General features: G+C 44.8%; 1 protein-coding gene across 4 annotated transcripts in view; it reads left to right on the top strand.

The window, feature by feature from the left end:
• The window catches only part of TLN2 (talin 2), a 455,709-nt gene that overhangs the window by 411,565 nt on the left and 16,286 nt on the right, over positions 1 to 27,858 (top strand). For all 4 annotated transcript variants that reach the window (XM_033189877.1, XM_033189876.1, XM_033189874.1 and 1 more), the window contains 6 exons: positions 2,744 to 2,869; positions 3,029 to 3,145; positions 7,968 to 8,153; positions 12,536 to 12,643; positions 22,401 to 22,506; positions 23,361 to 23,485. In XM_033189877.1, coding sequence (XP_033045768.1) covers positions 2,744 to 2,869; positions 3,029 to 3,145; positions 7,968 to 8,153; positions 12,536 to 12,643; positions 22,401 to 22,506; positions 23,361 to 23,485 — 768 coding nt within the window. The remainder of the gene's footprint in view (positions 1 to 2,743; positions 2,870 to 3,028; positions 3,146 to 7,967; positions 8,154 to 12,535; positions 12,644 to 22,400; positions 22,507 to 23,360; positions 23,486 to 27,858) is intronic.

Genomic DNA, 27,858 nt, shown 5'->3' with positions numbered 1-27,858 from the left:
GGCCATGGGGATGGAGACAAGCTGAGGGATTTGAGGAGAGTGTAGAAGGAAGGCTTGGCCTGGCCTGGGGAAGGCTGGAGCACGGCATGCCTGAGGGAGGGGGAGGAGTGAAAGGCGGCTCCTTGTGCCCTGAAGGGAGAGCTGGTGTGGGCAGGGAGGTGGAGGTGATGGAAGTGCTGGAGCCACACGCAGGTAGAACTAGTGAGTGCGTTTGAGCCTGCCCAGGCACAGGGCTGTGGGTTCAGGGACTGTTGCCATAGAGATAGCGACTGCAACCACATGAGAGGAAAAGCCAGGGTGGTCAGGGCAGAGCCCGGAGGAATCCAGCATTTCAGACCACGTTACCGTGCAAGTGGCGCAGGAGACCGAGAAGCAGCAGCAGCTGCGGGGAGGAAAGCCGCAGACATCGTGTTGCCAGGATGGAGTGTTTCAACCCATCAGAGATAGTGAGAGTCAAGAAAGAGGGAAGTCTGGGAAGGTTATTGGCCCGTTCCAGTAACCACTGAGTGCCATCGAGGACGTTGGCGTCCCCAGCTGCTTGTGTGGAGTGATGGCGCAGCAGCCAGACAGGGGTGGGGAAATGAACACAGCACCTGTAGATGGCCCAGGTGAGAACTTTGGTTCTCAAGGAAGAGAGAGAACTGGTAGGCTAGGGAAGGACGCTGTGCTTCTGTGACCTCTGCTTCTGATATTTGGCAATTTCATTGAGATCACCTGCATGTTCCTTGGTCCCCTTCGCAAACCATTGCTCCTCAAGGACAGTCACCACAGTTTGCTCATCTTTGAAACCTGCACACCCAGCACAGCTCCTGGCACATAGTGGCTACTGGCTACTGAACAAGTATGTGTTCACCTATTGTTGAACTAACAGCCAACAAAAGTCATTAATAAATGGATGATGCCTGTTCCCAGAGCGCAAAACTTAAAAAGCAAAACAAAACAAAACAAAAAACTCTGTTCTCTCTATTCCCAGAACCATGAAATGGCAAGCACTTCAGTTTTCACTCCTTAAACCATTCTCAGTAAACTAGTCTGTCTGGACAAACCTGGTTAGAAACCCCCTGCCATTCAGTGCCGCCAGGAGATGCAGTGATTATGCTGCTTCACTTGAGGCCACCGCCTTGTTCCCTCACGGCAAAACCCTTCCCTCCCTGACACCCATGAGTGGAGCAGAGCTCCGAGAGGAAACATTCCTTATGCTACCATTTCATCCTTTCTGTTGGATTTCTGATAACATCAGAGTTCAGACTGGCTGCCTTTTGGAATTCTAAGCGTTCACAAAAACCTCCGCTACAGGTGGCGGGCGCCTGTAGTCCCAGCTACTGGGGAGGCTGAGCAGGAGAATCGCTTGAACCCAGGAGGCAGAGGTTGCAGTGAGCTGAGATCACGCCACTGCACCCTTAATAAGTTTTCACATCGGAGATCCCAGTTTATCTTCAAAACAATTTAATGAGGTAGATGGGGCTAGCACGCTCATTTCACTGTGGATGAGGAGCCGGAGCCATACACACAGGCACGGCATAGTGTGGAGGTTAAGACCGTGCCCTCATGCTCACCAGACTCTGAATCCCAAGTCTGCCACTCCTAGACTCTGGGAGTGTGGACAGAAGGATTGTGGTTCCCACTTGAAAAGGTGGTGGCAAGGAATAAATGAGATAATGTGTGTAGAGTGCTTGGCTCAGCGCCTGAACACTGCCCTCAGTAAAGGGAAAATGCTTTTATTATTATAGAAATAGGAGTTACTGGAGCTACTGGATTGGGAACACTTCATTGCAATGCCCAATATTGTGTAATTCCCATCTAGACCTGGTACTTTTCACTCTAAATCCAGCACTTTGAAAAGATGATCTGTGGTCTCTGTGAAATTAGAAAAGCAAACACAGATAATGCATCACATCCAGGTTTATGTGGGAACATACCTGCGTCTTCATTCCACAAGTATTGACTGAGTACCTGCTGGGTGCTCGTCCCTGTTACAAGCGTGAAACAAAGCAGAAGTCCAGGCTAAGCCTCCTGGAGCTTTCATTTAAGTTGAGGGAGAAAACGGATGACTTATAAGTGAATAAATGATACAATAATTCCACCTACTGATAAGTGCTGTAAATAAAACGGCAACCTGACAGTTTCAGCAATTGTGGGAATGGGCCCTTAGCTGAGGGATCGGAAAAGCCTCTGAGGACATGACATTTGAGCTGAGGCCCAAGTGATGGAAAGAGCTGAGGCCCAGTTAGAACAGCGAGCAAAGGTCCTGAACAGGAACGAGTCGAGATTTCCCATGGAGAAGAAGACAGGCTGACCTGTGTGCCTACAGCAGAGCACCCTCATAGCCAGAGAGTTGGGCAGGGCTGCTGTGGGGCCTTGAGGGCCGGGGTCAGCTGGGGATTTTTACTCAGTGTTCAGGGTGCCAGTTAGGAGTGAGTGGTGTTGCCTCTCTGGTGTCCTTCATGCTGTCAGAGGCAGCTCATCTGCCAGGTTGCTGTCTAGGAGGTTTTACATAAGCTGCACGTTTACACCTGACTTCTCCATTCTGGCTCGGCTTCAGCCTGCCCTGGGCAGCTTTTCAAAGTCCTGAGACCTGTATCAGAATCGCCAAGGGTCGCTTCCCAGGAGGTGTGCCATGCTGCAGACTTTAGACTGTCTTTCTGTCGTTCTCTGTGCCCTGGCCTGCCCGCAGGCTGCATGCCTTGGTGAAGCCCGCAGCTGACAGCTTGCCTGCTCACCTGGGCTCGGTGCTCTCTTTCAGGTGGTTTTGATCAACGCCATCAAAGATGTAGCCAAGGCCCTTTCCGATCTCATCAGTGCTACCAAGGGAGCTGCCAGCAAGCCAGCGGACGACCCTTCCATGTACCAGCTCAAGGGGGCCGCCAAGGTAGAGTGGGGCACTGGCTGGGGACGAGCACCTGAGTTCTCTTCTCACTTAAAGGAAAGAGAGGTGTCCTTGCTCATAGCATGCGATCCAGAAGTAAAAGGAGTAGGGGCTGAACCTGAGACACTGCACTATCTGAGTTCATTCTTTCTTCCTGTGCAGGTGATGGTGACTAATGTCACCTCCCTCCTCAAGACTGTAAAGGCGGTGGAGGATGAGGCCACCCGGGGCACCAGGGCGCTTGAGGCCACAATTGAATGCATAAAGCAGGAGCTTACGGTAAGGAGCCAGCAGTTACCTCCCTTGGGTACCAGAGTCCCACAGCTGATCCAAGTCAGGGCTCATTTGAGGTTTTTTACCAATGAGGTTTTACCTAAAACACCTGAACTGAGAATGCCCCTTCACCTGCCTGCTGGTAGTTTTATATAATTGAGACCCCATGTGTCACTGAGTTTGGCTGGGATTGATGTGTCATTGTAATCAAGGAGTTAATTGAAATGTGTCACTTAGGACTATTCAGGTTTAGTTCCACTAAAACTATAGCACAAAATCAAAGCATTGTCAACAATTCCTGGAAAAAGGGAAAGTCAGTATGACTGCGCTTACCTGGAGCATTAATCCTGTGAACAGCGCACAGCCTCTCTTGATGCACATTGCTCTTGGTACCCGCACACATGCAGAATTGGAAGTCTGCCGTTTGCTATTGGAAAAGCCTGGAAGCCTTTACCTGAGACACTTCCCTTGAAAATCCAGCTTCCTTCCATTAGAGTCATCTGACCTAAGAGAAATTGACCTTGTTCTTTTCTGACTTGTTCCAGCATTGCAGAGTTAAGGACGTTCTGGAGTCACTGCAATGTGGGTGATACCTGCTGTTCTTATGATCCCACAATGGTTGTGGATTGACTCATTCTAATCCCCACACACAGAAATATGCTGAAAATGAGTAGCTTCAAACAGATTTCTGTTTGATAGGAGGTCTGATCACAGATTCAACTTTTTGGGGGAAGAGGGATACCTGCCTTTGCTGCCAATTGTTCTGCACCTTTAAAGGGTCACCTGCAAAGGCAACCCTAGAGCACTAGAAACAATAGTAGAGCAGTTCCGCGGGGTTTGGGTGACAACCTTGGGTTTTCTTGTCATATCGTGAATGAATCTAGCCTTGATGGATGTTGCGCTCAGTTCATGCTTTAAAGGAGAAACTAAAAAATACAGGAGTAACTGAAAAACGTGGTGCCATAAGTACCACTGTCTGGCACTCGCCTGGCTGCACAGGTTGAGTGTTTGCTACCAAAATCCAGACACAGCTCCTTTTTTGTTTTTTGTTTATTTTTAATTTTTGTGGGTACAGAGTAGGTGTTTATACTTAGGAGTTACATGAGATATTTTGATAACAGGCATGCAATGCATAATAATCACATCAGGATAATTGGGGTATCTATCACCTCAGGCATTTATCCCTTGTGTTACAATCCAATTATACTCTTTTAGTTATTTTTAAATGTACAATTAAATTATTTATTACTGTAGTTACTCTCTGTGCTATCAAATACTAGGTCTTATTCATTCTTTCTATTTTTTGTACCCATTATCTCTCCCCACTTTCCCACCCGCAACCTCCCACCTCCCTACTACCCTTCTCAGCCTCTGGCAACCATCCTTCTACCCTCTATCTCCATGTGTTCAACTATTTTAATTTTTGCTGTCACAAATAAGTGAGAACATGCAAAGTGTGTCTTTCTGTGCCTGGCTTATTTCAGTTAACATAATGACCTCCAGTTCCATCCATGTTGTTGCAAATGACAGGATCTCATTTTTTTTTTTCCTATGGCTGAATAGTACTCCATTGTGTATGTGTACCACAGTAGCCAAGATTTGGAAGCAGCCTAAGTGTCCATCAACAGATGAATGGATACACATATACAGTGCTACACACACACACACATATATAATATTGAAGAGATATCTGCACTCCCATGTTTATTGCAGTTTACTTCATATATATAATCTTTGCTATTGTGAATAGTGCTGTAGCAAACATGGGAGTGCAGCTTTTTCTTGAATAAACTGATTTCCTTTCTTTTGGGTGTATACCTAGGAGTAGGATAGCTGGATCATAAAGTAGCTCTAATTTTAGTTTTTTGAGGAATCTCCAAACTCTTCTCCATAGTCGTTGTACTAATTTACATTCCCACACACAGTGTACAAGGGTTCCCTTTTCTCCACATCCTTGCCAGCATTTGTTATTGCCTGCCTTTTCTATATAAGTCATTTTAACTGGGGTGAAATGATATCACATTGTAGTTTGATTTGCATTTCTCTGATGATGAATGATGTTGAGCACCCTTTCATGTGCCTGTTTGCCATTTGTATGTCTTCTTTTGAGAAATGTCTATTGAGACCTTTTGCCCATCTTTTGATCAGATTATTAGATTTTTTCCTATAGAATTGTTTGAGCTCCTTACACAGGCTAGTTATTAACCCGTTGTCAGATGGGTAGTTTGCAACTATTTTCTCCCATTCTGTGGGTTGATTGTTTCTTTGCTGTGCAAAAGCTTTTTAACTTGATGTAATCCCATTTGTCTATTTTCATCAGCTATACTATTCTGGAGTAAATGTTTTTTTCCTTCAGCACTTTAAATATGTCATGCCATACTCTCCTGGCCTGTAAATCTTCCACTGAGAAGTCTGCTGCTAAGCATATTGGAGTTCCATTGTGTGTTATGTGTTTCTTTTCTCTTGATGCTCTTGGGATCCTTTCTTATCCTTGACCTTTGGGAGTTTGATTATTCGACTCCTTGAGGTGGTCGTCTTTGGGTTAAATCTTGTTGCTCTTCTCTAACCTTCTTGTACTTGGATATTGATAACTTTCTCTAGGTTTGGGAAGTTCTGTTTGCATAAACTTTCTACCCCATCTCTTTTTCTACCTCCTTTTTAAGGCCAATAACTCTTAAATTTGTCCTTTTGAAGCTATTTTCTAGATCCTGTGGGCATGCTTCATTCTTTTGTATTCTTTTTTGTCTCCTCTATGTTTTCAAATAGCCTGTCTTCAAACTCACTAATTATTTCTTCTGTGTGATCAGTTCTGCCATTAAAAGACTCTTATGCATTCTTCAGTATGTTCATTGCATTTTCAGCTCCAGAATATCTGCTTGATTCTTTTTAATTATTTCAATTTCTTTGTTAAATGTATCTGATAGGATTCCGATTCCCTCTTTGTGTCATCCTGAATTTGCTTTTTCTCAACACAGCTCTTTTGAATCCTTTGTCTGAAAGGTCACACATCCCCAGGATTAGTCCCTGGTACCTTATTTAGTTGATTTGGTGAGGTTATGTTTTCCTGGATGCTTATAGGTGTTCATTTGTGTCTAGACACTGAAGAGTTAGGTATTTATTATAGTCTTCACAGTCTAGGCTTGTTTGTACCTGTCTTTCTTGGGAAGGCTTTCCAGGTACTCAAAGGGACTTGGATGTTATGATCTAAGCCATATCTGCATTGGGGGTCACGCCAAGCTCAGTAACACTGTAGTTTTTGCAGACTCACAGAGGCACCACCTTGATGGTCTTGGATAAGATCCAGAAGAATTATCTGGATTACCAGATACTTACTTTCTCCCAAACAAATGGAGTCTCTCACTCTGTGCTGAGCCTCCTGAAGCTAGGCATGGGGTGGCACAGGCACCCCTGTGAACACAGCTTCTGACATGCATAGGCAGGCCTAATGGTGGGGATCGAAGAGACTTGAAATTTGGAGCTATCCTGGGAAACTACAGACACATGGGTTATTCTAAGTGTACCGGTGTGATTTAAAATTCACCCAGAGGCCAAGCGTGGCGGTGCATGCCTGTAATCCCAGCACTTTGGGAGGCTGAGGCAGTAGGATTGCTTGAGCCCAGGAGTTTGAGCCCAGCCTGGGCAACATAGGGAAACCATATCTCTACAAAAAATTAAGAAGTTGGGCGGGTGTGGTGGTGTGAACCTGTAGTCCCAGCTACTCAGGAGGCTGAGGTGGAAGAATCACTTTAGCCCAGGAGGTCAAGGCTCCTGTGAGCCGGGCTCACTGAATTTTATGCCGGCTGAATAAAATTCACCCAGATCGTGGGTTTCCATGCAACACGTGTCATGAGGACCACATTAGTGTGAAGGACTCTGCGTGTGGCCTTCATTCCACTGTAACATTCAAGGGTGAAGTGGGGATTTTAGACTGCTTAATTGCAGCTGCCCATTTTCAGGGGGCAGTGATGTTTGACAGTGGTTGGCATTCTATGGGATACCGACTGAGCTTGCTCTTCTGCATCAGGGAAGCCTTCCTTGCTGAAACATGGTTGCCTAGGGCTGAAGACAGGGCAGCCCCACCTAGGCTAGGGGCCCTCGTGTAGGGACAGATGCACATTCAGCACACATCCGGGGTACCAATTGCTCATGTTAGAGAGGCAGAACAGATGAGCATGAAGCAGAAATGGGATATTGACTTACCATGATGAATTTATTTCAGCCTCTGTAAAGGGGGTGGGTGGGTAGATTGCTAAATAATTCACAGTGTCACCATGGCACACTCGACATGAACACCTCTGCACAATTATGCAGTTATATTTATAAGACAGGCTAAGAATAGAAGGAACTGATGCTTCATTTCCCCCAACCTCACATCCCCTTAGAGAGAGAGAGGTGAGTCCTGAGTGATGTGGCCAGGTCAGTCCTACCCTGAAACCAACACTGGGACTGAGAGTTTATGGAAACTGCCAAAGCACCAGCAGGGGTGGGGGAAGAGAACTATGAAGCCATGCAACAACCTTTCACAGGATGGGTAGTGTGTAAACATTGGGTGTCAGTTTCTGCAGACCAACAGGTTAACACTCTACATACGTCTCCCTCACCATATTGTTCCCGTGAATGCTTAGTGTAGGCCAAGAGGTTTGTCCGTGAGAATCTTGAAAACAAGAACCATATTACTGTACTCAGATTTCTAATTTCCTGCCATGCGACAGTTTCTTCCAGTTACTAGCTCAGATTTCAGACACAAGCTACAGCCTGGTTGGAGAAGAATAAATTATTTTTTCTTTTCCTTTTTGATTTTTTTAACCTCTCTGTTTCTGACTTCCAGTTGTTCCAGTCAAAAGATGTACCTGAAAAGACATCATCACCTGAAGAATCTATAAGGATGACGAAAGGCATCACCATGGCAACAACCAAAGCCGTGGCAGCTGGAAACTCGTGTAGACAGGAGGACGTGATTGCTACTGCCAACCTGAGCCGGAAAGCCGTGTCAGATATGTTGACGGCTTGCAAGGTAAAGGCCTTGGCATTGTTTTGGATGCATAGATGATTCTCTGTCATGACTGGGTTGCTTGGTGTAGTCTGAAAAAAGAGAGGGGCTCAGAACCTTAAACTTTGTAATAAAAATGCACACAGGGACAGTTGTGGTGGCTCATGCCTGAAATCCCAATACTTTGGGAGCTGAGACAGGAGGATCACTTGAGACCAGGAATTTGAGACCAGCCTGGGCAACATAGTGAGACCTCATCTCTTAAAAAAATTTTTTTTTTTTTTTTTTTTTGAGACGGAGTCTCGCTCTGTCACCCAGGCTGGAGTGCAGTGGCCAGATCTCAGCTCACTGCAAGCTCCGCCTCCCGGGTTCACGCCATTCTCCTGCCTCAGCCTCCCGAGTAGCTGGGACTACAGGCGCCGCCACCTCGCCCGGCTAGTTTTTTTTTCGTATTTTTAGTAGAGACGGGGTTTCAAAAAAAATTTTTTAAAAATAACCAAGTGTGGTGGTGTGCACCTGTAGTCCTAGCTACTCAGAAGAGTAGCTATAGCAGGAGGATCACTTGAGCCCAGGAGTTCAAGGCTGCAGTAAGCTATGAGTATGCTGCTCCACTCCAGCCTAGGTGACAGAGCAAAACCCTGTCCCTTTAAAAAAAAAAAAAAAGCACGCTGAATATGGCATATGCACCAGCCTGTGGGAAATGACTCTGTAAGGCAGTTTTGTGTTTGAGAGGAGATGGAGTCAGCCCTGCTGCCCCTAATCCTCCCACTTCATTCTAGTTCTTCCTAAATAGGCAGGAGGCCTTTTGCAGAGTGTGGTGGAGGCCTCTCCGAGGGTGGTGGATAGGAATTGCAGCACTTGGTTCCAGCTCCTCCAAGTGGAAACTGTTTGCTTTTCTGCTGGACCCTTTCTTACCTCCATAGGTCAGCCATTGTGCACTAGGAGAGGTGTTGCCATCCCTGGTGAGGAAGTGAGTTGGAGGAATACAGCAGAACTTGGGGAGCTACTTTTCACAGTCTGTGCTAGACATCTTGGAAAAATTCCTCTGCTCCTTGGGTAGATAGTTGGAGCAACTGCCCTGAGCCTGTGCTTGGTGAGGGAGCTGTGGAGACCGAGGGCCTGGAACCTTTATTTTTGATCTATTAGGAAAGTGAACTGTAAGAGCCCCCACCCCAGGCCTTCACCCTTCTAGGGACAGCCTTGCCCCCAGGGACTCTAACTTCTGCTCTGCGATCAATTGATGATCCCCTGCCATGGTGAGTGAGGGCGGGCATTGACCCAGAATTGAAGACCTGCTCCTGCAGCGTGGGGTCTGAGGGAACAGAGCCATTCTTTGTGGTAAAGTGAGTTCAGCTGGAGTTGCTGCTGCAAGATCTAACTCTTACATCTTCTTGGTGGCTCCTCAGGAGAGGGAGGTAAAGAAGGGGGCGATGAGGGAATTTGTGTGCAAGGGCCCAACCCTGGGAGACAGTACCACATTTACGGGACCCCTGGGTGTGACGGAGGGTGCAGAGAAGAGGGTGGGCTGGAAGAAACAGGGCTGGAAAGACTCCACTTTCACAAAGGACCCAGGGCTGCTAGATCAGGGAGTTAGGACTCTCTCTCTCTCGGGGCTGCAAGTATTGGCCACTTTGATATGCTCGATGGAGTCCACCTACCAGAAGTGATAATTGCTAAAGGGGTTACATCCTCAATCAGAAGTATTTACCTAGCAAGATAAGGCCTGTGTGCATCATGGTGTACACACACGGCACCTCAAAATTTTAGAAGGGCTGTCATGGATATTCTCTCATTTGATCCCATATGAGAAAGGCGAAAGTAATGATTCTATTTGTCACATGATGAAGTGGGCTCAGAGAGAGAAGTGGCATGACCAAGGTCACACAGCTATTTACTCTTAGAACCAGAACTGAAATTGGCTCTCCTGAGTCCTCAGCCACTCTGCTTCTGCTACTCAGGGCCTCCCAGATGTAGTACTCAAGGTCGCTATGGTTGATGCATGACAGACGCTTTTGTCCCCAAGCTACAGACATGAACAGGGGAAACTGAACAGAAAAAAAAAAAAAACATGATTAAATGGTCTTTTTAAAGGGAATGCAGCTCAGATTTTTAAGTCTCTCCTAACATGTGCTCCCTGTTTTCCGGGGAGGAGCTCAGGTAAGAACAGTGTGGGTGCTATTTGGCCATCTTCAGCTCCTCTCTGTCATCTTGGCCCCAGGTCACATTATCTGGGCTTTGCAGGACAAGGTAGCAGCCAGAGCGCTGAAGCCTGAACGTCAGCTTCACCCACCAAAATCAGACTCGACAGGAGTCACTGCTGAGCCCTGATGCTCCTGTTAGGATAGGACTGACTTAGCGAACTTACTCACATTTCTGCTTCCCTTGGTCTCCTGTATCCCTCAACCCTTTGCAAAAGGAAATGAGGTCTCTGGCCGAAAGGGAGTGCATGCAATAATGCATAGACAGGAAAACTGGGGTGCTGAGTGGTAGTCAAGACGGAAGCCTTACATGCCAAGCAGAAGGGCCTAGTCGCCCTGGTCCAGCTCTGCCTTTTCCCTGGTTACCCTACTCAGGCCACACACGGAGGGGCAGAAAATTACATACTGACTCATCTTAGAATGGAAGGATTACTGCAGTTCCTTAGGCAGAGAGAAAGACTTACCTAAACCCTAAGTTAATTCTCATGCATGTTTCTTTCTGGTCTTACTTTCATGTGCACACGTGTATATTAGATGTAATTTTATATCTACTCTTATGATTAATGTTATAAAGCTATTTCTGTGTTGCTGTATTGCTGACTTTTTAATGACTACAAAGTACCTTTAATGAATATTATCTTCCCACTGTTGACAGATATTTAGGCTGTCTACATTTTTAAAAAATCATGAACTTTACTGCAGTAAACATCTTTGGGCATATATGTTTTTTTCTATGCTTTGGATTATTTCCTTAGGCAAGATTCCCAGAAATAGAATTAGTGGGTCCAATAGTATAAGAGTTTAATTAGTGCCAGATTATTCTCCCAAAGGGTTCTACCCGGTTACAGAGCCCCCAGCAGCGCACGCAAGCACCTCAGCTCCACCTCACCCACTCCCTGCACAGGGGCTTGCACATAAGCTGCTGGAAGTGACTCTGAGTAGCATCTGAGCCTGTGTCTTCCCACAGTGTTGTCTCATCAAACAGACGTGGGGCGTTGCGCCTCTCCGTTCGCGGCACAGGGGTATGAGGATGAATAATAAGTGATGGTGGGTGGCTGGGAGCATGGCTCTTGGTTCCTGCCTCTGAGCCCATTAGTCCTCAGATGAGGTAAACCTAGCTCATACATAACATGCTGGCCATGAGAATTAGCCCCACTCTGTCCAGGGATTGGGAGTAAGTCAAGGCGGGAGCCCAAGGTATTCCCATCAGCACTCGCGTTCCTAGGAAGAGGGGCTTGAGTGGATAAAACGTGTATCCTGGTCTTTGCCCTCAGCCTTTACCTTTTGTCCTAATGTGTGATTGGTGTTTGTCCTGATTAGCGATATCTTTGTGGTTTTATGTATTTCTGCAAGCCCCTCAGTTTCTTTCCAGAGGGAAGCTGTAGAAGGAAGGGGTAGGGTTGCTAGGTTTAACAAATAAAAAATAGGGTGTCCCATACTTGCTAAAAATTTTTTTTCATTGATTATCTGAAATTCCAGTTTAACTGGGTACATTTTATCTGGTGACTCTGAATGGGTATCCCTTCAGAAATGATGTAATCATGAATGACTCAAGTTAGCAGGTCATAAGTACAAGAAAAAAGCTCAAGATGCTCTGTTAAGCATGTGTGCTGGTTTGTGTATCTCGGCTTTTGTATAATATGAGATGAGTTATGGTGCCTCTAGGGTACTAGGGAGCTCGCTATCTGGAGTTTCCCAGGAGCTAGAGGGCTCGGTCACAGAGGCCTCACTGACTGTAGCATGGTCAGGCCTGGGGTGAGAGCCTGGGCTTCATTAGCCTGTGAGCAGAGAGGGGCTTTCAGGACCCCTTAAGCTGCTAAAGAGAGGCAAGGCTGACCCTAGGTCAGTACGTCTCCAGCTGTAAGCACTGATCATGAATCTTGCTGGATGTTTTTGTGCATGTGGAATTTTTTGCGTTTCAAAAAAATGTGGCGTGGGAAAAGGAGGAACAGAGGTCCAGATTGAGCTGTTTCTATCATCTGGCTGCAGGGCACTAACAAAGTCTACGCACAGACTACATCAGAGGGCCTGCTGTGGGCAGGTGGGAGGTGGCAGAAGGATGTGGAGGAGAGATACCTCTTCTGTCCAGAGAGTCAGGGCAGTTTCTCGAGGTCACCAGGGTTAAGGTCTCCTGCCTCTGAGTCTGGGACTGCCCAATACTGCTGGCTTTTCCCATGTTAAGATTTCAACATTCCTTTGTCTCTCCAGCAAGCATCCTTCCACCCCGATGTCAGTGACGAGGTGAGAACCAGAGCCTTGCGTTTCGGGACGGAGTGCACCCTCGGCTACTTGGACCTCCTGGAGCACGTCTTGGTGGTAAGAAAGCGCATGAGTCAGGGTTGGGGAGTAGCTATATCCCCTCTGCTGCCCTGGCTGATTGGAACTATGCTTTCCTTGGAAGGACCTCTCTCAGAGTCCTGTCCAGTGCCACTGTGAGGCTGGGACTGGATTGAACTGGAATCTCCCCTGGTGCACTGATCCAGCACACTGAGCTAAAAAGTGCAGTCTGGATGAAGTTGCAGTTAGAATTCAGGAAAGCCCAGTTCTCTTGTGCACCTGAAAGGCAGGATTAGCACGTAAAAGAGGAGGGAGCAGAGTAAGTGGGTGGGAGGCCAGTGCCAACCTAAAAAAGTATCACGAGGTCTTGTTAGGAAGCCCCCAGTACATCCTGCAAGGACACAGAAGGCTTCTGACAGAGCCATGCCAGCCTCCGTGGCATGTAGGGAGGCTGCCATTGCTACAGGTGACCCACCAGCCCTTCACAACTTCCTCCCATCCTCGAATGAATGGCTTAGATCCCATCGAGAATGACTCCCCCAGCCTAGTGTGCCCAGTGTGGAGCTGGGTTAAGAAGGCATGAGCAGAAGACACCAAGCAAGGGCATAGATGGTCATGGCGGGTGGGCTGCCCACGTGGGAGCCTCAGTTTGTGCAGTTCCTAATGAGGCTTGACTCGCTACAGACTCTAAGGACCAAACCACGGAGCACCAAGAAGTATCTACAGTGTGCATCTGTCTCTGTTGAGTTCAGGAACCATGTTGAGAACCATGTAAGGTCTAGGGCAGGCCTCGATAGTCAGGGACACCCCTAGAAGAGAGTGGATGATGTCTCCCCTGCATCACTGGCCTTGCTCTTACCAAACCTAACAAAAGAGATCCAACGGGCCACCTTTAGATACATAATTCACATATCTAGAGGAGGAATGCCAAGCCCTTCATTTGCTGGGCATTCCCAAGTTTTCTCATTCTGTCCTTGTGCAGCTGTGAGGCGTATAGGCCAAAGGAATGATCTGAGACCCAGAAAGCTTGTCCCTTGGTTGAAGTCACCCAGCTATTCAGCAACAGAGCTGGATCCAAATCTCAATTCTTACTATTCCCAGCTCTGTGCATTTCACTGCCTCCTTAGAAATAAATTATCTGCTGATGCTAAACATTTTAGGTCATTTAAGGGATCATTATTTTTATTCTTTATCCAGGTAACTGTGGTCAATTCTGAAGTGCATTTTCTGGGAAAGTAGCCAGTCTGAGGTTACTAACATTGAGCTCGCAAAGTCTGAACCCTTGTGAATAGAGATCAGTGTATCATATGTAGGCCAAGGAAAGACATCTTAGCCAGTCAGCATTCACAGGCAAGAGCCTCCAGCTAGACACGTTGGGATGTAGTTAAAGTGTTCAGTCTGTAAGTGTGCCTAGCAGGAAATTCAGGTTAAAGAGAACACCAGCAAGGCTTTCCAAAGACCTCTTTTTCATTATGGAACAATATATTCTGAGTCATATAGAACCTTGTTATAACTAAAAATTGGACAATAGGATGCAATCAGTAGATTTAGAAGCCTCAGGTTCAAATCCTGGTTCTGCCACGTAAGTAGCTACATGGCCACTGTCTTGTCTGGGGTGCAGTTTCCTCAGAAGTTAAACAGGCCGTTTATTAAGGATGAAATGAGCATGTCTGGAAACCCAGGGCTTTGTGGCCAAGCTAACATTTGCTGAATGCCTTATTGAAATCTGCCAGGCGCGGTGGCTCACGCCTGAATCCCAGCACTTTGGGAGGCTGGTGGATCACTTGAGGTCAGTAGTTCAAGACTAGCCTGGTCAACATGGTGAAACCCCATCTCTACTAAATATATAAAAATTAGCCAGGCATGGTGGTGGGTGCCTGTAATCCCAGCTACTCGGGAGGCTGAGGCAGGAGAATCGCTTGAACCTGGGAGGTAGAGGTTGCACTGAGTCAAGATCACACCACTGCACTCCAGCTTGGGCGACAAAGCAAGACTCCATCTCAAAAAAAAAAAAAAGTCTGCTACTGGGAAGGTGCCGTTTCTGGCTAGTGGATGGTACTTGCTGACAGTGGGCTTGCAGTAGCAGTGCCCTCTGCCTCGTAAATGGGACCTCTCCCCCTATGCTCCATTTCTCCGTATTTTTCCTCTCATGCTTTTGCTTTTGTCTTATTCATTTTGGGGGAAGGGAGGAGGTACAGGAGCCCTCGTATTTCTGCTTCACCACTTCTCCCCAGTTCCATTTCTGATTTGAAGCAGATTTTCTCCAGCACCTGTGCAGCATTGATAATGTACATGATGTCTGTGGGTCCAGGCCCTGCACACATGGGCCTCAGGTTGGCGATCTGTACCTTGGCCCTTGGTGAGTCATTTAACAAGAACCTCACTGTGTGGGGTCTGCCTCCAGCTTTATGTCTGACACATACACAGGCCTGGATGCAAATGGAGTGAAGGTCTCCCCTTTCACTCTCCAGCAAAAATACAGCTTATTTTGGGGAGAGGAATTCTGTCTGCGTAAGGAAGGGCAGGTGCCAGCACTTGTCTTAGGGAGAAGTTTCTCTCAGGGGAAAGGAAAATGGAGGTCTAACAGGGTCACCTCCCTGACCACATGCTGACTCTGAACCCTATCCCAGTATCCGGGAATAAGGTGTTGGATCTGCTCAAGTGTTTCCTTTCTCCTCACTTCCCTCTCCATGCCCACCTTGTCTGGGTGAGCAAAATAAGACAAGGCTGTCTTATCTATATGGTGTGCATCTGTCTGAGGGGCGGGCAGATGGCTGGCCTCCGCCTGAAGGGGGGATGAGAGGTCCAGGATCTCTAGGAACATTGCAGAAGGTCTAGGAACACTCCCAGGCCACACATTCAGAGACTCCTGCTTAGTGGCCACTCAGTCGCTATGTCAGCATCAGCCCTGATGGTAAACGGCAGCTTTTTCTGTAACAGGAAGAAGGTCACTTGCTGCAGGGAGACCCAGCATCACAGGTCATTCAGGACGTTTCATCTCATGGAGGCTGGAGATTGGAAGGCGGGAGAGTGACCACTACTTTCTTTCCCAGGGCCTAGGCAAGAACAGATTGCACTTTGTGGCCAGACGTGCTTCTCTGGTGACCATTGACATTTTAGTTGATTGATTTTCTGTTATGGATTCTTCCTTGTATTTTCTGTAGAATCAGGACTCTTTTTGTTTTTTGTTTTTTTTTTTTTTGGAGACGGAGTCTCACTCTGTCACCCAGGCTGGAGTGCAGTTGCCGGATCTCAGCTCACTGCAAGCTCCGCCTCCCAGGTTTACACCATTCTCCTGCCTCAGCCCCCGGAGTAGCTGGGACTACAGGCGCCTGCCACCTCGCCCGGCTAGTTTTTTGTATTTTTTTAGTAGAGACGGGGTTTCACCGGGTTAGCCAGGATGGTCTTGATCTCCTGACCTCGTGATCCGCCCGTCTCGGCCTCCCAAAGTGCTGGGATTACAGGTGTGAGCCACCAAGAATCAGGACTCTTAAATCTTATATGTTACAAACTTGGGTGATTGATATATCTGTTAAAAGCCTGCCAGCTGAGTTTCTTGTCCTCATTGTATACAATTATTGTCATTGTGTAGTTCGTCACTATGGTAGAAATATCAGTGTCCTAGTTCTCTAAGGCCATTCAGAGGTTTCTGGTAGCTGGTACTAAAATGAAATCACTAATAGAAAGAAAAGCTAAATGATAGTAAAACTATTCCTATAAAAGAAACAGAATCCATCTCATCTTTTGCAATAAGGATTTTCCCCCTTGAGACTGAAAAGATCCAAATATATTTTAAAGATAAAATTGTTCAAAGTTAGCAACTAAGTATGAGAAGCAATAGAAAGGAAGATTAAAAGTTACCTCCAAAGTTCTCCAGCTTCAAGATTAGGATCATGGTAATGCTATTGACAGAGCAAGACAGAAGAAAGGGAGATTGTATAGATAAAATCTATAAAATTTACAGTATGCCTAAGTTTTATTAGGCACACTGTGCATTTGATACATTCTCTAGATGTAAAGATGGAGGAGGAGATATAGTTCTAGTGCTGGCAGTTGAAGGCTTTTATTCATGTATATGGGCTTTTTTTTTTGAGACGGAGCTTTGCCCGTCTTGCCCAGGCTGGAATGCAATGGCGTGATCTCAGCTCACTGTAACCTCCGCCTGCTGCGTTCAAATGATTCTCCTGCCTCAGCCTCCCGAGTAGCTGGGATTACAGGCAAGCGCCACCAGGCCTAGCTAATTTTGTCTTTTTTGTAGAGATGGGGTTTCACCATGTTGGCCAGGCTGGTCTCGAACTCCTAACCTCAGGTGATCTGCCCACCTTGGCTTCCCAAAGTGCTGGGATTATAGGCATGAGCCACTGGGCCTGGCCGATATGGAGTTTTATTAAGAGCATACAGTACAGACATATAGAGTCAAGGCTAGATCTTGAGAAAACATGAATCAGTAGAAGCCAGGAAAAAAATTGGAGAAATAATGGAAAAAAGAGAACTTCAGAAATAGTCACTGAAAGAAGGGGAATACAGGAAAAAGACTTATCATTTGGGTTTTATGGTTGATGCATTAAGTCATCGTTTATTTTATTGACTTCCTTCCATAGACAACACAAAAGAAATATAAGCTAAGCACATAATGACCCCTGCCTTCAAGTAGCTCCTAATCCATTTATAGTCTAGTCAGTCTCACTCAGTGGTCTTGGTTGTTGTTTATAGAATGTTAAAGAGTAAAACAATCAAAAGATAAAACTATCAAAAAAAAAAAAGAATTCTCCCCCTTGAGGGTGACAAGTGCTGATGGCTCTGACATCCGAGGATGTGAATGAAATAGCATTGTGTATGTATTTATTTACTCATTTGTTCATGTTCATGTGTTTACTTTTGTTCCTTAAAAAGCAAGACAGTCTTTGAAGAGTATTTTCTAATAAAAAATATAGGTGGAAAACAAGCCTCTGTTTCTAGGGAATTATCATAAACATATAAAAAATACAAGTTCCTGGTGAAAAATTATAGAAACCCCCACAACAGTATTCGGTCACCTAAATTGTGGTAACATTGGTCACTGTCTTAGGGCTGCTGCCAAAAATAAGTTCCCATTCACACCGTTAGCTTTAACTCCTAGAAATCTGGGTTAAAGTAAGGATAAGAAAGAGGAGTATTGTTTTACACTGAGAGGCCTGCAAGCCACAAGACTGACAGGCCAGTGCTGTGTGAACACCCAACAAGAAATGAGGAAAAGGAGAATGCCCAAACCTGGGGAGCAGTGTTCATTTTCAGAGGGGATTCTAACGACAACCAGAAAATGAAAGCCAAATTGCCAGTCTAGAAAAGACATCAGAATTTTGTTGAAATTCTTTTTAGGGTAGAAGAAAAGAATGTCTAGTAAAATGTGATTAGTTATTTGCAGGTGATAGATTTAAAAAGCAATTAAAAACTAGAGATTTTGATTCTCTCTGTCTGTCTCTCTCTCACACACACACACACACTCACTCACTCACTCTGCCCTTCACTCTGCCCTTCACTCTGTTCTTTGGTCTCTGCAGAAAGACTGTGTATGATCATAGGACCATGGCCTCTCCATGCTGAAAAAGAGTCGACTTAAACCAGACTGTACCCATAGATCTTAGGGTAGTCTTCCTGAAATGCTTGAAAAATTGATCCCTTGTTTTTAACAATTTAAGGAGAATCGGTGGAGATTCCTGAGAGCTGAAGAAAGGTCACGTAATTGTTCACTTTTTATAAAAAGGGAAAGAGAAAATTCCAGAAATCAAGGTTTAGAGAAAGTGTCCAGCAATCTGCAGAAATACGTTGAGGTCATTTTCAGGTGGTATGAGGAGAATCGGGGGTCCTCTTCAGTGAGTTGCTTTTCTGAAATCTCGGCACATGAAAATATGCATGAGTTTATGGTGTCCTCGCCTTGTTCGGTTATAATATCTAGAGCCAAGGATTCTTAACCTTTTTTGGCTGGTTTGTATATTTTAGTTTTTCTTTGGAAAATGCTTAAATACAGAAACTAATAGCAGCATCTATGTACCCACCATCTATGATTGACTAATTTTGTTAACAGTTTGTCCTGTTTGCTTCAGATGCTTATATTTTAAAGAAACATATCAGTAATAAAGTTTGTATCTATTCCCACTCCCATTCTCTCTTTCCCCCTGTTATAGATGCCAGTGACTGTCACAATTTCAGCGTTCTTCGTCTTTTGTGGGTCATGGGCCCCTTTGAGCTAAAAGCCCTGGGTCCTTTCTTGCCTTCTGCAACCATCATCAAAGAAACATCAGCACAGACACGCAGAATGATCCTCAAACTGTTAAGAGGAGTCACAGACCCACAAAACCTAGTTAGAACCTTTTGGTATTTAGAAACTGCAAATGGAGAACCCCTGCCTGGGGAATCCTTTAGATAATTCAGTTAACTCTCAGCAAACACAGGATCTAATTTGGACAGAGCCATCTCCCCGCTGCCCTGAGAGCTGCTTTATGACGCTTTAGAGATGTCCATTTGAATGATGGTGGCCTCCTGCATTTGCTGTGTGCTGGTTGATCATAGAGGATTTGTATTGCAGGACAAAAAGCAGCTACTTTGCCTCTGCAACTATCACAGTTCAATATTTCTGCAAAACCACAGTTTGAGATCTTTGGCAGGGATAAAATTACCCTCGCTTCCACTGGCAGAGCTTTAATTTGGATCTGTCTATTGTCTGCTATCAGAAATCATGTTGACTTAATGGCAGAATAAAAATAGAACTCCTCTTCTCCTCGTTATCTAAAGCTCAGGTTCTTTATCGGGGCTGTTCCCTGTCTGCGGGCCGTCATGGTGTATGTACGCTGCTCACCAAGGGTGCTCCTTTTAGAAACAAGTCTTTCATCATTCCACTTTGTGGGAATGTTGGTAGAAGTATGTGAACAAACATCCTTCCCTTGTCTTTAGCTTAGGGGAAAATCATTCAATCTTTTACCTTTAATTATGAGTGTCCCTACCATACCTTTAACTCTTTGCTTATTCGTGCTGTGTTGGCCACTTTAGAGAAACCATGTAACAATGCCTGTGGACTGCTTAGCTACTGAGATCCTGAGCCATAACTATTAATAACCTAGTAGTCTTACAGCATATATTGTTTCAGATAAATATGGTACAAGCCTTTTGCAATTAAGTGGTGACAAATGCCACCATCTAAGTCTAGAGCAGTGGTTCACAACTATGGCCACATAGGAGAGTCACCCAGGGGAACTTACAAAAATTCTTATGCCCAGGCCACACACCAGAACAATTCTGTCAGTAGCTCTTTATGTATATATTAATTTATATAATCTCACCACAGCTCTACAAAGAAAGTCTGTTGTGGTCACTTAATAAACTGAGGCTTAGAGAGAGGATAAGTACCTGTACATTGACATTGACTGCTGAACCTATGCCTAACTAAATTGCCTGCCCACTGACTGTCTTGGAAAGTAAAAGGCATTTATCCCCCTTCCTTCTATTTCTCCATGGCTCTAGTGTTCTTTTGGAACTGGTCTAGGAAGCCGTCATAGTAGGACTTGTCCCAGTAATGTATTGGTCTGCTTTTCATTCATTAATTCATTTGTTCATTCAAAGGTCTGTGCTGAGTTCTTAATATCTGCAGAATTATATATATATGTGTGTGTGTGTGTATATATATATATATATATGCCCTAGTGTGAGAGAATGAGAATCACAGAGCAGCTGGAATCATCATGGAACAGTAGCAAATATGAAAGAAGTGTAAAAGATTATAAGAGGAGGGAGGATGAGGATAGATGCATGTGAAGTAATGCTCAGAGATTATTGACTAATCCATTTGTGCATATGCATAATGTCATCTATACACTGCTGTGTCTAGGGCTGGTCATGGTGTAACCCATATTGACTCCTCTGATCTGTTTTTTTCTAAGCTTTCTCTATAGTCATGGTACAAAGGGTTTAGTCCTGGGGTCTAAAAACCATCTTTCCAGATTCCTGAGAAACCCTGTGCTACTACCTGGGCAGGGGAAAGGAGTGTGGGGCACCAAGAAGGGAATTAACATTTAATGCATGTCTGTTGTGTTCCAAGCATTGTGAGAAATACTCGCCATGTGTTATTCCATTTGATCCTTTTTTTTTTTTTTTGAGATGGAGTCTCGCTCTGTTGTCCAGGCTGGAGTACAGTGGTACAATCTCGGCTCACTGCAACCTCTGTCTCCTGGGTTCAAGCAATTTTCCTGCCTCAGCCTCCCGAAGAGCTGGGATTACAGGCATCCGCCACCACACCCAGCTAAGTTTTATATTTTTAGTAGAGACGGAGTTTCACCATGTTGGCCAGGCTGGTCTCGAACTCCTGACCGCAGATGATCCACCCGCCTTAGCTTCCCCAAGTACTGGGATTACAGGCATGAGCCACCATGCCCGGCCTCCATTTGATTTTTATGCCAGCCCTGAGACATAGGCATTATTCCAGCTTTACAGATGAGAAAACAGATTTAAAACCAGTAATGCATGAAGCCAGGTTTGAACACAAGTTTGTTCATTTCCAAAGCATATGTTTTGTCCTCTACTCAGAGGCTCCAAAATTATGCAGAGATAGACAGCAGTTATACTTCTCTCCCGACTGTCTGAACCTTTCTAAATCTGAAGATCACCTTTGGGAAACATGAGAAGAGATAACAGGAAAGAGCATTGGAAGAAGAATTTCAGCATGAGGAAGGGATAGGATGGTATGCACCGGAATTTAGATCCCTGGTGGAAGATGGGGAAGAGCTGTCATCCTGTGTCATAGTTCCATTCATGGATGAGTTTGAGAAGAAATCAGCTGGGGATGTCCTAAAGGTGTTTAGGATTCTCGGTGCCTTTTTTTAAATCCATAAAAAACAGAAAGCAAAAGACAAGTTTTAAAAACCTTTGAACTAATTCAAAAGAGGGCAAATCCTCAGGGCTTCTCCCAGGAGAGCTTGCAGTCAGAACTCTGGAAATGGATTATTTTCTCAAGAATGATCCTCCTGATCAGTTAGTTGTTGCTCACTAGGGATTTTGTCTCTAGGACTTGAGTGGCACATTTCCTCTGGTCCTTTATTTTTGTCACAAGTACTGATTGGCCCCTAGCCTGGGGCTTTTGCCTTTACTCAGCATGTTCTTTTTTTATTTTTATTTATTATTTTTTTAAGAGACTGAATCTCTGTGTCCCAGGCTGGAGTGCAGTGATGCAGCCACTGCTAACTGCAGCCTTGACGTCCTGGGCTCAAGAGATCCTCCCACCTCAGCCTCCTGAGTGGTTGGGACTACAGGTGTGTGCCACCGTGCCCAGCCAATTTTTAATTCTTTTTTTTAGAGATGAGGTCTTGCTATGTTGACCAGGCTGGTCTTGAACTCCAGGGCTCAAGCAATCCTCCCACCTCAGCCTCCCAAAGTGCTGGGATTACAGGTGTGAGCCACTGTACCCAGCCAGAATGTTCTTAAAGTTTGGGTGATTTTCAGGTGCATGTGTGTGTTTTACGTACAAGTAAAGGATAAATGAAGGTCCAAATAAAAGACAAGTGAGGACTTTGTCTCCTTTGTGATCTTTAGGAGCTATGTCAGAAGGGACCTTAGAGGCGCCACTGGTTCCCAACGTTTTATTTCTCACACGGGGAGACTGAAACCCAGTGAGTCTTAAGCATTTTCCACAAGATTCTGAAGTCACTCGGGACAGAGATGCAACTTAAAACCAGGCTGCCTGACCCCACATCCCCCAGGAGGAATGTGCTGCTTTCTTATCTCAGTGGTTACTAACCCCCCATGCCTCTGACTTGTTCTTCACCTGTAGATTCTTCAGAAACCAACCCCAGAACTCAAGCAGCAGCTGGCCGCTTTCTCCAAGCGAGTGGCCGGTGCTGTAACGGAGCTCATCCAGGCGGCGGAAGCCATGAAAGGTAGGCTGGAGTCTCATGTCTTGGTGGAGGGCAGCCCTTCCAGGCAGTGCTAGTACAGCAGACTGCGCAGAGGAAAAGCACAGTCTGCACGGACCTTTAGCTAGCAAGTGCAGCTGGGAATAGAGTGAGGACTTTCTGCAAGCAAATGGGTTTCGAGTTAGCTTGAAAAAGTAACATCCTCCCTGAAGCAAGTCTTTTCTCTAGTCTTTGTATTAAGTGCTTCTACTTAAATGGTATCCTCCACCTAGAACTATTCACTTCCCTTAGGAGTCTCCCCATTTCTTTTTTGTCTGCATTTTCATTCATCAGGATATTTATTCTCCAAATAATACTTCATGTTTTGAAAATGAGGCTATCTGACAACATTGTTTGGACACCCTTTATGCTTACATAGAAGCAGTCAACTCACCTGGGAAAGATCTTCTCACCAATTTCCTTTACTTTGAATTAAGGTGAGGGGTCATTCCTCCTGGGTTCCAGGGAGAAGAGAATGGCAAATTCCTGTGTGACCTACAGCATAGTCTAGTGTCTCCTGAGGATGCTTACTTATATTCGTGAGCTTTAAGTTCAAAGTCAAAGCGAGGCTCAAGCCTTGGTCCATGAGATCATTTTTGAAGCTGCCTGGTGACTGCCCTGTGGTAGGGCCGTACACACAACTGATTTAGAAAACCAGGATTAGCACCCCCACCCCCATCCAGATGGCCTTTATGAGAGACGGAAGGAAGGTTCCTTAGGACAATGCAGGTCAGGCTCCTGGAGCCTTCATGCATGCAAATCCAGATATTGTTTGTAATTAAGCCAGTGCCCTGAGGTCTGCAGCTACCAAGAATCACTTTCTTTTGGACTGATTCTAGGAACAGAGTGGGTGGACCCAGAAGACCCAACTGTCATTGCAGAAACAGAGTTACTGGGGGCTGCAGCATCCATCGAAGCTGCTGCTAAGAAGTTAGAGCAACTGAAGCCAAGAGCAAAACCAAAAGTAAGTGTTCATTTATGGTTGGCTGTCCGGTGTCAGTGGGTTCTTCCAGTGGGTGGCTGTGAAATGGAGCTAGGAGTGCTGCAGGGAGCTTGACTCCTTCCTCATGGTCAGATTAGCAAGCGGAAAACGGGATCTACCTGCCTGGCACTACTTTAGAGTATGGGGAAAAAATGGCTGATGAGTCTAAGTTAACCACCCAGAAAAATACCTCTGTGTATCCAAAGGAAGAATTGGGGCATTTGCAGTCTTGATTTAGTTCCATTATCTAAAGCAGGTATTGGATGCTTTCTGTCAGAAGTTGCTATTACTGGAGAGGAGATTGTTAGCCTCCAATTTTCTGGTTTCTCTTTTGCTTTTTACAAAGAAATAGCACTGCTGGGAATCAGAGGGCAATGAGAACTTCAAAAGTGTACCCATTCCAGGCTTTTTCAGTGTATGCTGGAGGTGATGGGTAGCTGGTATGTTTTTTCCATCTATGTTTGTCATGTAGATAAATGTTTAAAACTTAAGATTATAGGTATATGTGAAGAGAAATAGCCATTTAAAGGAAAGAGATACTTTTAGATTAGGCAGGAGGAAGGACGCTTTCTAAAAAAAGGATGACAAACTAGTGCTATCTCCAGGGGCAAAGCCCCCACCCTGTTAAACTAATACGTCCTACCCCACCTTCCATGGCTGTCTTCAGCAGGAAAATGGTAGAACCAGAGGAGGCCTCTTTTTCTTCCTATTCAAGTAAGTCCCTGGTGTGGTGCATTGTAACTCACCTATTTCCAAGGACCCAGATATATTAGGAAATAATATTTGGCTTTTCCCCTCGAAAAAGGGCTGGATTTCACCAATTTAAGTATAGCTAAAAATTTACCTATTTTTGTAAGACCAAGGGATGCAGTCTGGGCCGTGAAACAGATCAGATCACTGTAAAGGAGTGCCTGGGCCTGTGTAGTGTATGAAATAAACACAGACTGAGTCTGTTCAGCTTGGGAACATTCTTAAAACTTTCGAGTGTTCACAACCAACCTCCTAACAGTCACTCTGGACTTGGTAAAGGCACATAAACGTTTTCTCATCAAGATGTAACTTAAGGATTTGGGCTTCTGATTTTGGGGTTTACCGGGGTTCTCTCTGCTGGCCTCTACCTGAGAGTCTTGGGTTGCCTGATATTGCCGAGTTTTTCTTGCAAACTTAAGAGCCAAGTGTGGGTGTTGGGACAACTCCATTTTCTGGTTATGCCTTTGTTTCTGCTTTGTCGGTCAAGTTAATCGTGAATGAAAAGTGTACTTTAAACTTAAGAGTCAACCATTAACTAAGATTTAGAGGTTTGGTGCATAATGTTTTTCCATTTCCTTGTCTGATTTATCACGTGTGGCCTTTCTTGGGGAGGGCTCCATCCACTAATGCCGAAGCCATGTCAGTTGACACATTCGTTCTCCTGGAGAATTAGCCTGGTGCTAATTTAACATTAACGCTTCCCCATATTCTAAGAGCTCCTGTCTCAATGTCTTTCCCTTTTTCCTTCCGCAGGGTCCTTCTGAGCTCTTGTCTGTCCCTGAATCCTGGTTTCCCCCTGTCTGGTCTTTCACTTCACGATTCCAGATGGGAAAACAAAATTTAATTAAAGTTCCTACCCCATAGGATTATGGTTATAATAATTAAATAAGATAGTATAAGAATACTGCCTGACATACAGTAAGACTCAGTAAATAGTAACTATATCACCATTATTATCACCATCATCACTGAAAATATGTGTCTGGGACTTTTTCCCTAGGAAATGCCTGAAAACAGAAAGCTCACATTGTTCAATTGCCAAGCATGTGCCAGGCAGTCTTCTAGGTACTTTTGAGAGTCACTCATCTGATCCTTTCAAAAAGTCCATTAGAATCAGAAGCACCAAGAGGCGAATTATCTTGCCATGGTCAGAGCACCGTCACTCAGTTGGGAGGGCTATGTATGGCCCTGGGTGGCAGTTTCAGTCCATTTCCATTTCAGTCCATTTCAGTACCAGCCCATTTCCCTACCCCATTGTCAGAGAAGGCTGGTCTAGTCCCACAAGGGCCATTTGTAGTTTATGTGTGCCCTTTGAGCTATTAATCCCACCTCTGGGAATCGCTCCTGAGGAGGAAATCCAAGAGGGGAAGAAAGTTGTGTGCCTGTGAGAGGGTTGTCCCTTGCAGCCTTGTTTGTAGTAATGAGCAGTTGGATGTGGACCAAGTGTCTCCTCGAAGGAATATTATGCAGCTATGAAAAATAATGGTTGCTAGGACTGTGTAGCATGAAGAAAATGCTCATGGTATAACAAAAAGGATGCAGAATTGTGTACTCATTATGATTACAACTCTAAAAGCCCACAGATGAAAAAAAAATAAGTAGGGAATGTACAAGAATGAAGATGGAATTGGGATGATGGAAGGGTCTGTGTTTTAGCATTTTATAAAACAAAGGTTTAAAAATAACTGCACCTTAAAAATTAATGGTGACTGCTGAAGCAGGTCAGTGAGGACTCCCTACAGTACTCCAGGATCATATAGCCTTTGTGTTTGCATTGAGGATTTTTATAGGAAGGCCAAGGAATCCTTCGGCCAAGGTCAAGGTTACCACAGCTGATGATGTGAATCCTTTGTTTGAGGGTTCCTACCTTAGGTCACTCTCATCATATTAGGAAGGGTGGTGGGTACTTCTAGAATGCTTTACAATGGTCTCAAGTCTTTCTCTGCCTGATGACCAGAGGCAGGCATTATCTATGAAACTGTTTTGGAAAACCTTCAACCCAAACCACAGTGTTTGTGCCTAATAGGGCAATCCACATTGCAATAACTTTTGCATGAAATAAAATATCCTCCTTGCCTGTATAAAGGAGTTTATTTCCCCAATTAAAAAACAATAACAACAATCTGCACCAAAATCAGCCAGTCTTTTGAGGTTAATCACTTCTCTCCATTCTCTCCCAAAATGTTAAAAAAAAACCTCAGGGTACTGTAAGTAAACAATTGCTTATTACATCCCTATAACCCTACCCTTGCACACACACATGCCCTCCGTATAATATGGATGTATCTTCCTTCTGGGGAGTATTCACACTGCTTTCAGGAAGAGTTTGGGGAGGGACAGTAATTTTGTCAAAAATGCTCTGCTCAGCACATTCTCAGGTTGCCTGTTTTTAAAGGAGAGGCTCATGGTTTATGCTGATGATTCTGGTGTATTTCCACCTCAGGCTCTTAAAACTTAAGCATCACTTTTTGCCTGGAATCTCCCAGACATGCACTGTTGAATCCGCTGTTCACCTGGGGAGTTGAGAATGTCAGTGAGCGCTGGTGCATGTGCTGACAGTATTGTTAATGGCGCCGTTTCCACACCTGCAGGCAGACCTGTGCTCCAAAGACAGGTATCGGAGTTGCTGCAAAAGTGACCACCCCCTGCAGCCGTAACCTTCAATACTGTGCCTAGTCTCGAGCTCAGTCAAACCTGGATGCCTTTTCTGCAGGCCTCTGTGTGATATGTTTGATATATTAGGTTGTTATTTAATCCAACTATATATCAAACATATTCCTACAGTGTCTTGCCCTGTCTCCGGGGGTTCCTAATAAAGTTTATAAGGCAACAGGAAAGAACACGTTAAAATCACAAGTAGATTTAGAAGACGGAGCACTCATTACAATTCATGTTATCTTCTATTTCTTCTTGTAGCATTTGAGACCTGTGTCAGTATTACTAGATTATTTGCTTATTATAGAAACAAATAATAAGTATTGATGTTTCATAAGAGCCTGGGGTATTTTGTGCGGCTTAGTTTTGTGCAGTGATGAATCCTTAAGGAATTCAATATGCTCAGTGGAAAAAACGGTTCCAACCCATGTCTGTGAGGCATAAAATAAAGGTCAGGATTATAGCCTCAAACACATCTAGATGTATATTTCATTTTGGTTCATTTTTATCCTGATCTTCAATTTAGAAGTTCATTTCAGGGTTTCAGCAAAAATTCAAGGAGCACAAATCAGTTTTCTATAACTTCCCTTTCCACTCACGGTAACAGAATGTATAAAGCAAATCCACTATACCAGCTGCATGGATACTGAGTCAGTGAGCTTTATACAAACCTTGGATATAGGACTAAATGTATCTCATGAAGGTAATATAATGTTGACTGAACTCTTGAATTTCCTGTTGTAGGTGAACTTGTCAGTGGAGGTTGGTAATATTTAGAATAAGCCAACAGGCAGAAAGTAATTTCATAGCCTAGTTGACTGTGGCAGGAAGTTTGGGATTATGATATATAGAAAACATTTTTTCTGGTACATAACAGCCTTCTTTGGTTGGTTTTGACCTCTTCCTTATAGAAAAGCTTGTGAAGTATGTGTGAGTTCATTCTGAGTTCT

The sequence above is a fragment of the Trachypithecus francoisi genome, unplaced genomic scaffold (assembly GCF_009764315.1).
Source record: "Trachypithecus francoisi isolate TF-2019V2 unplaced genomic scaffold, Tfra_2.0 Lachesis_group3, whole genome shotgun sequence".
Lineage (NCBI taxonomy): Eukaryota > Metazoa > Chordata > Mammalia > Primates > Cercopithecidae > Trachypithecus > Trachypithecus francoisi.
Note: the sequence above shows the minus strand (reverse complement) of the source record. Positions and strands in the feature narration are given on the sequence as shown.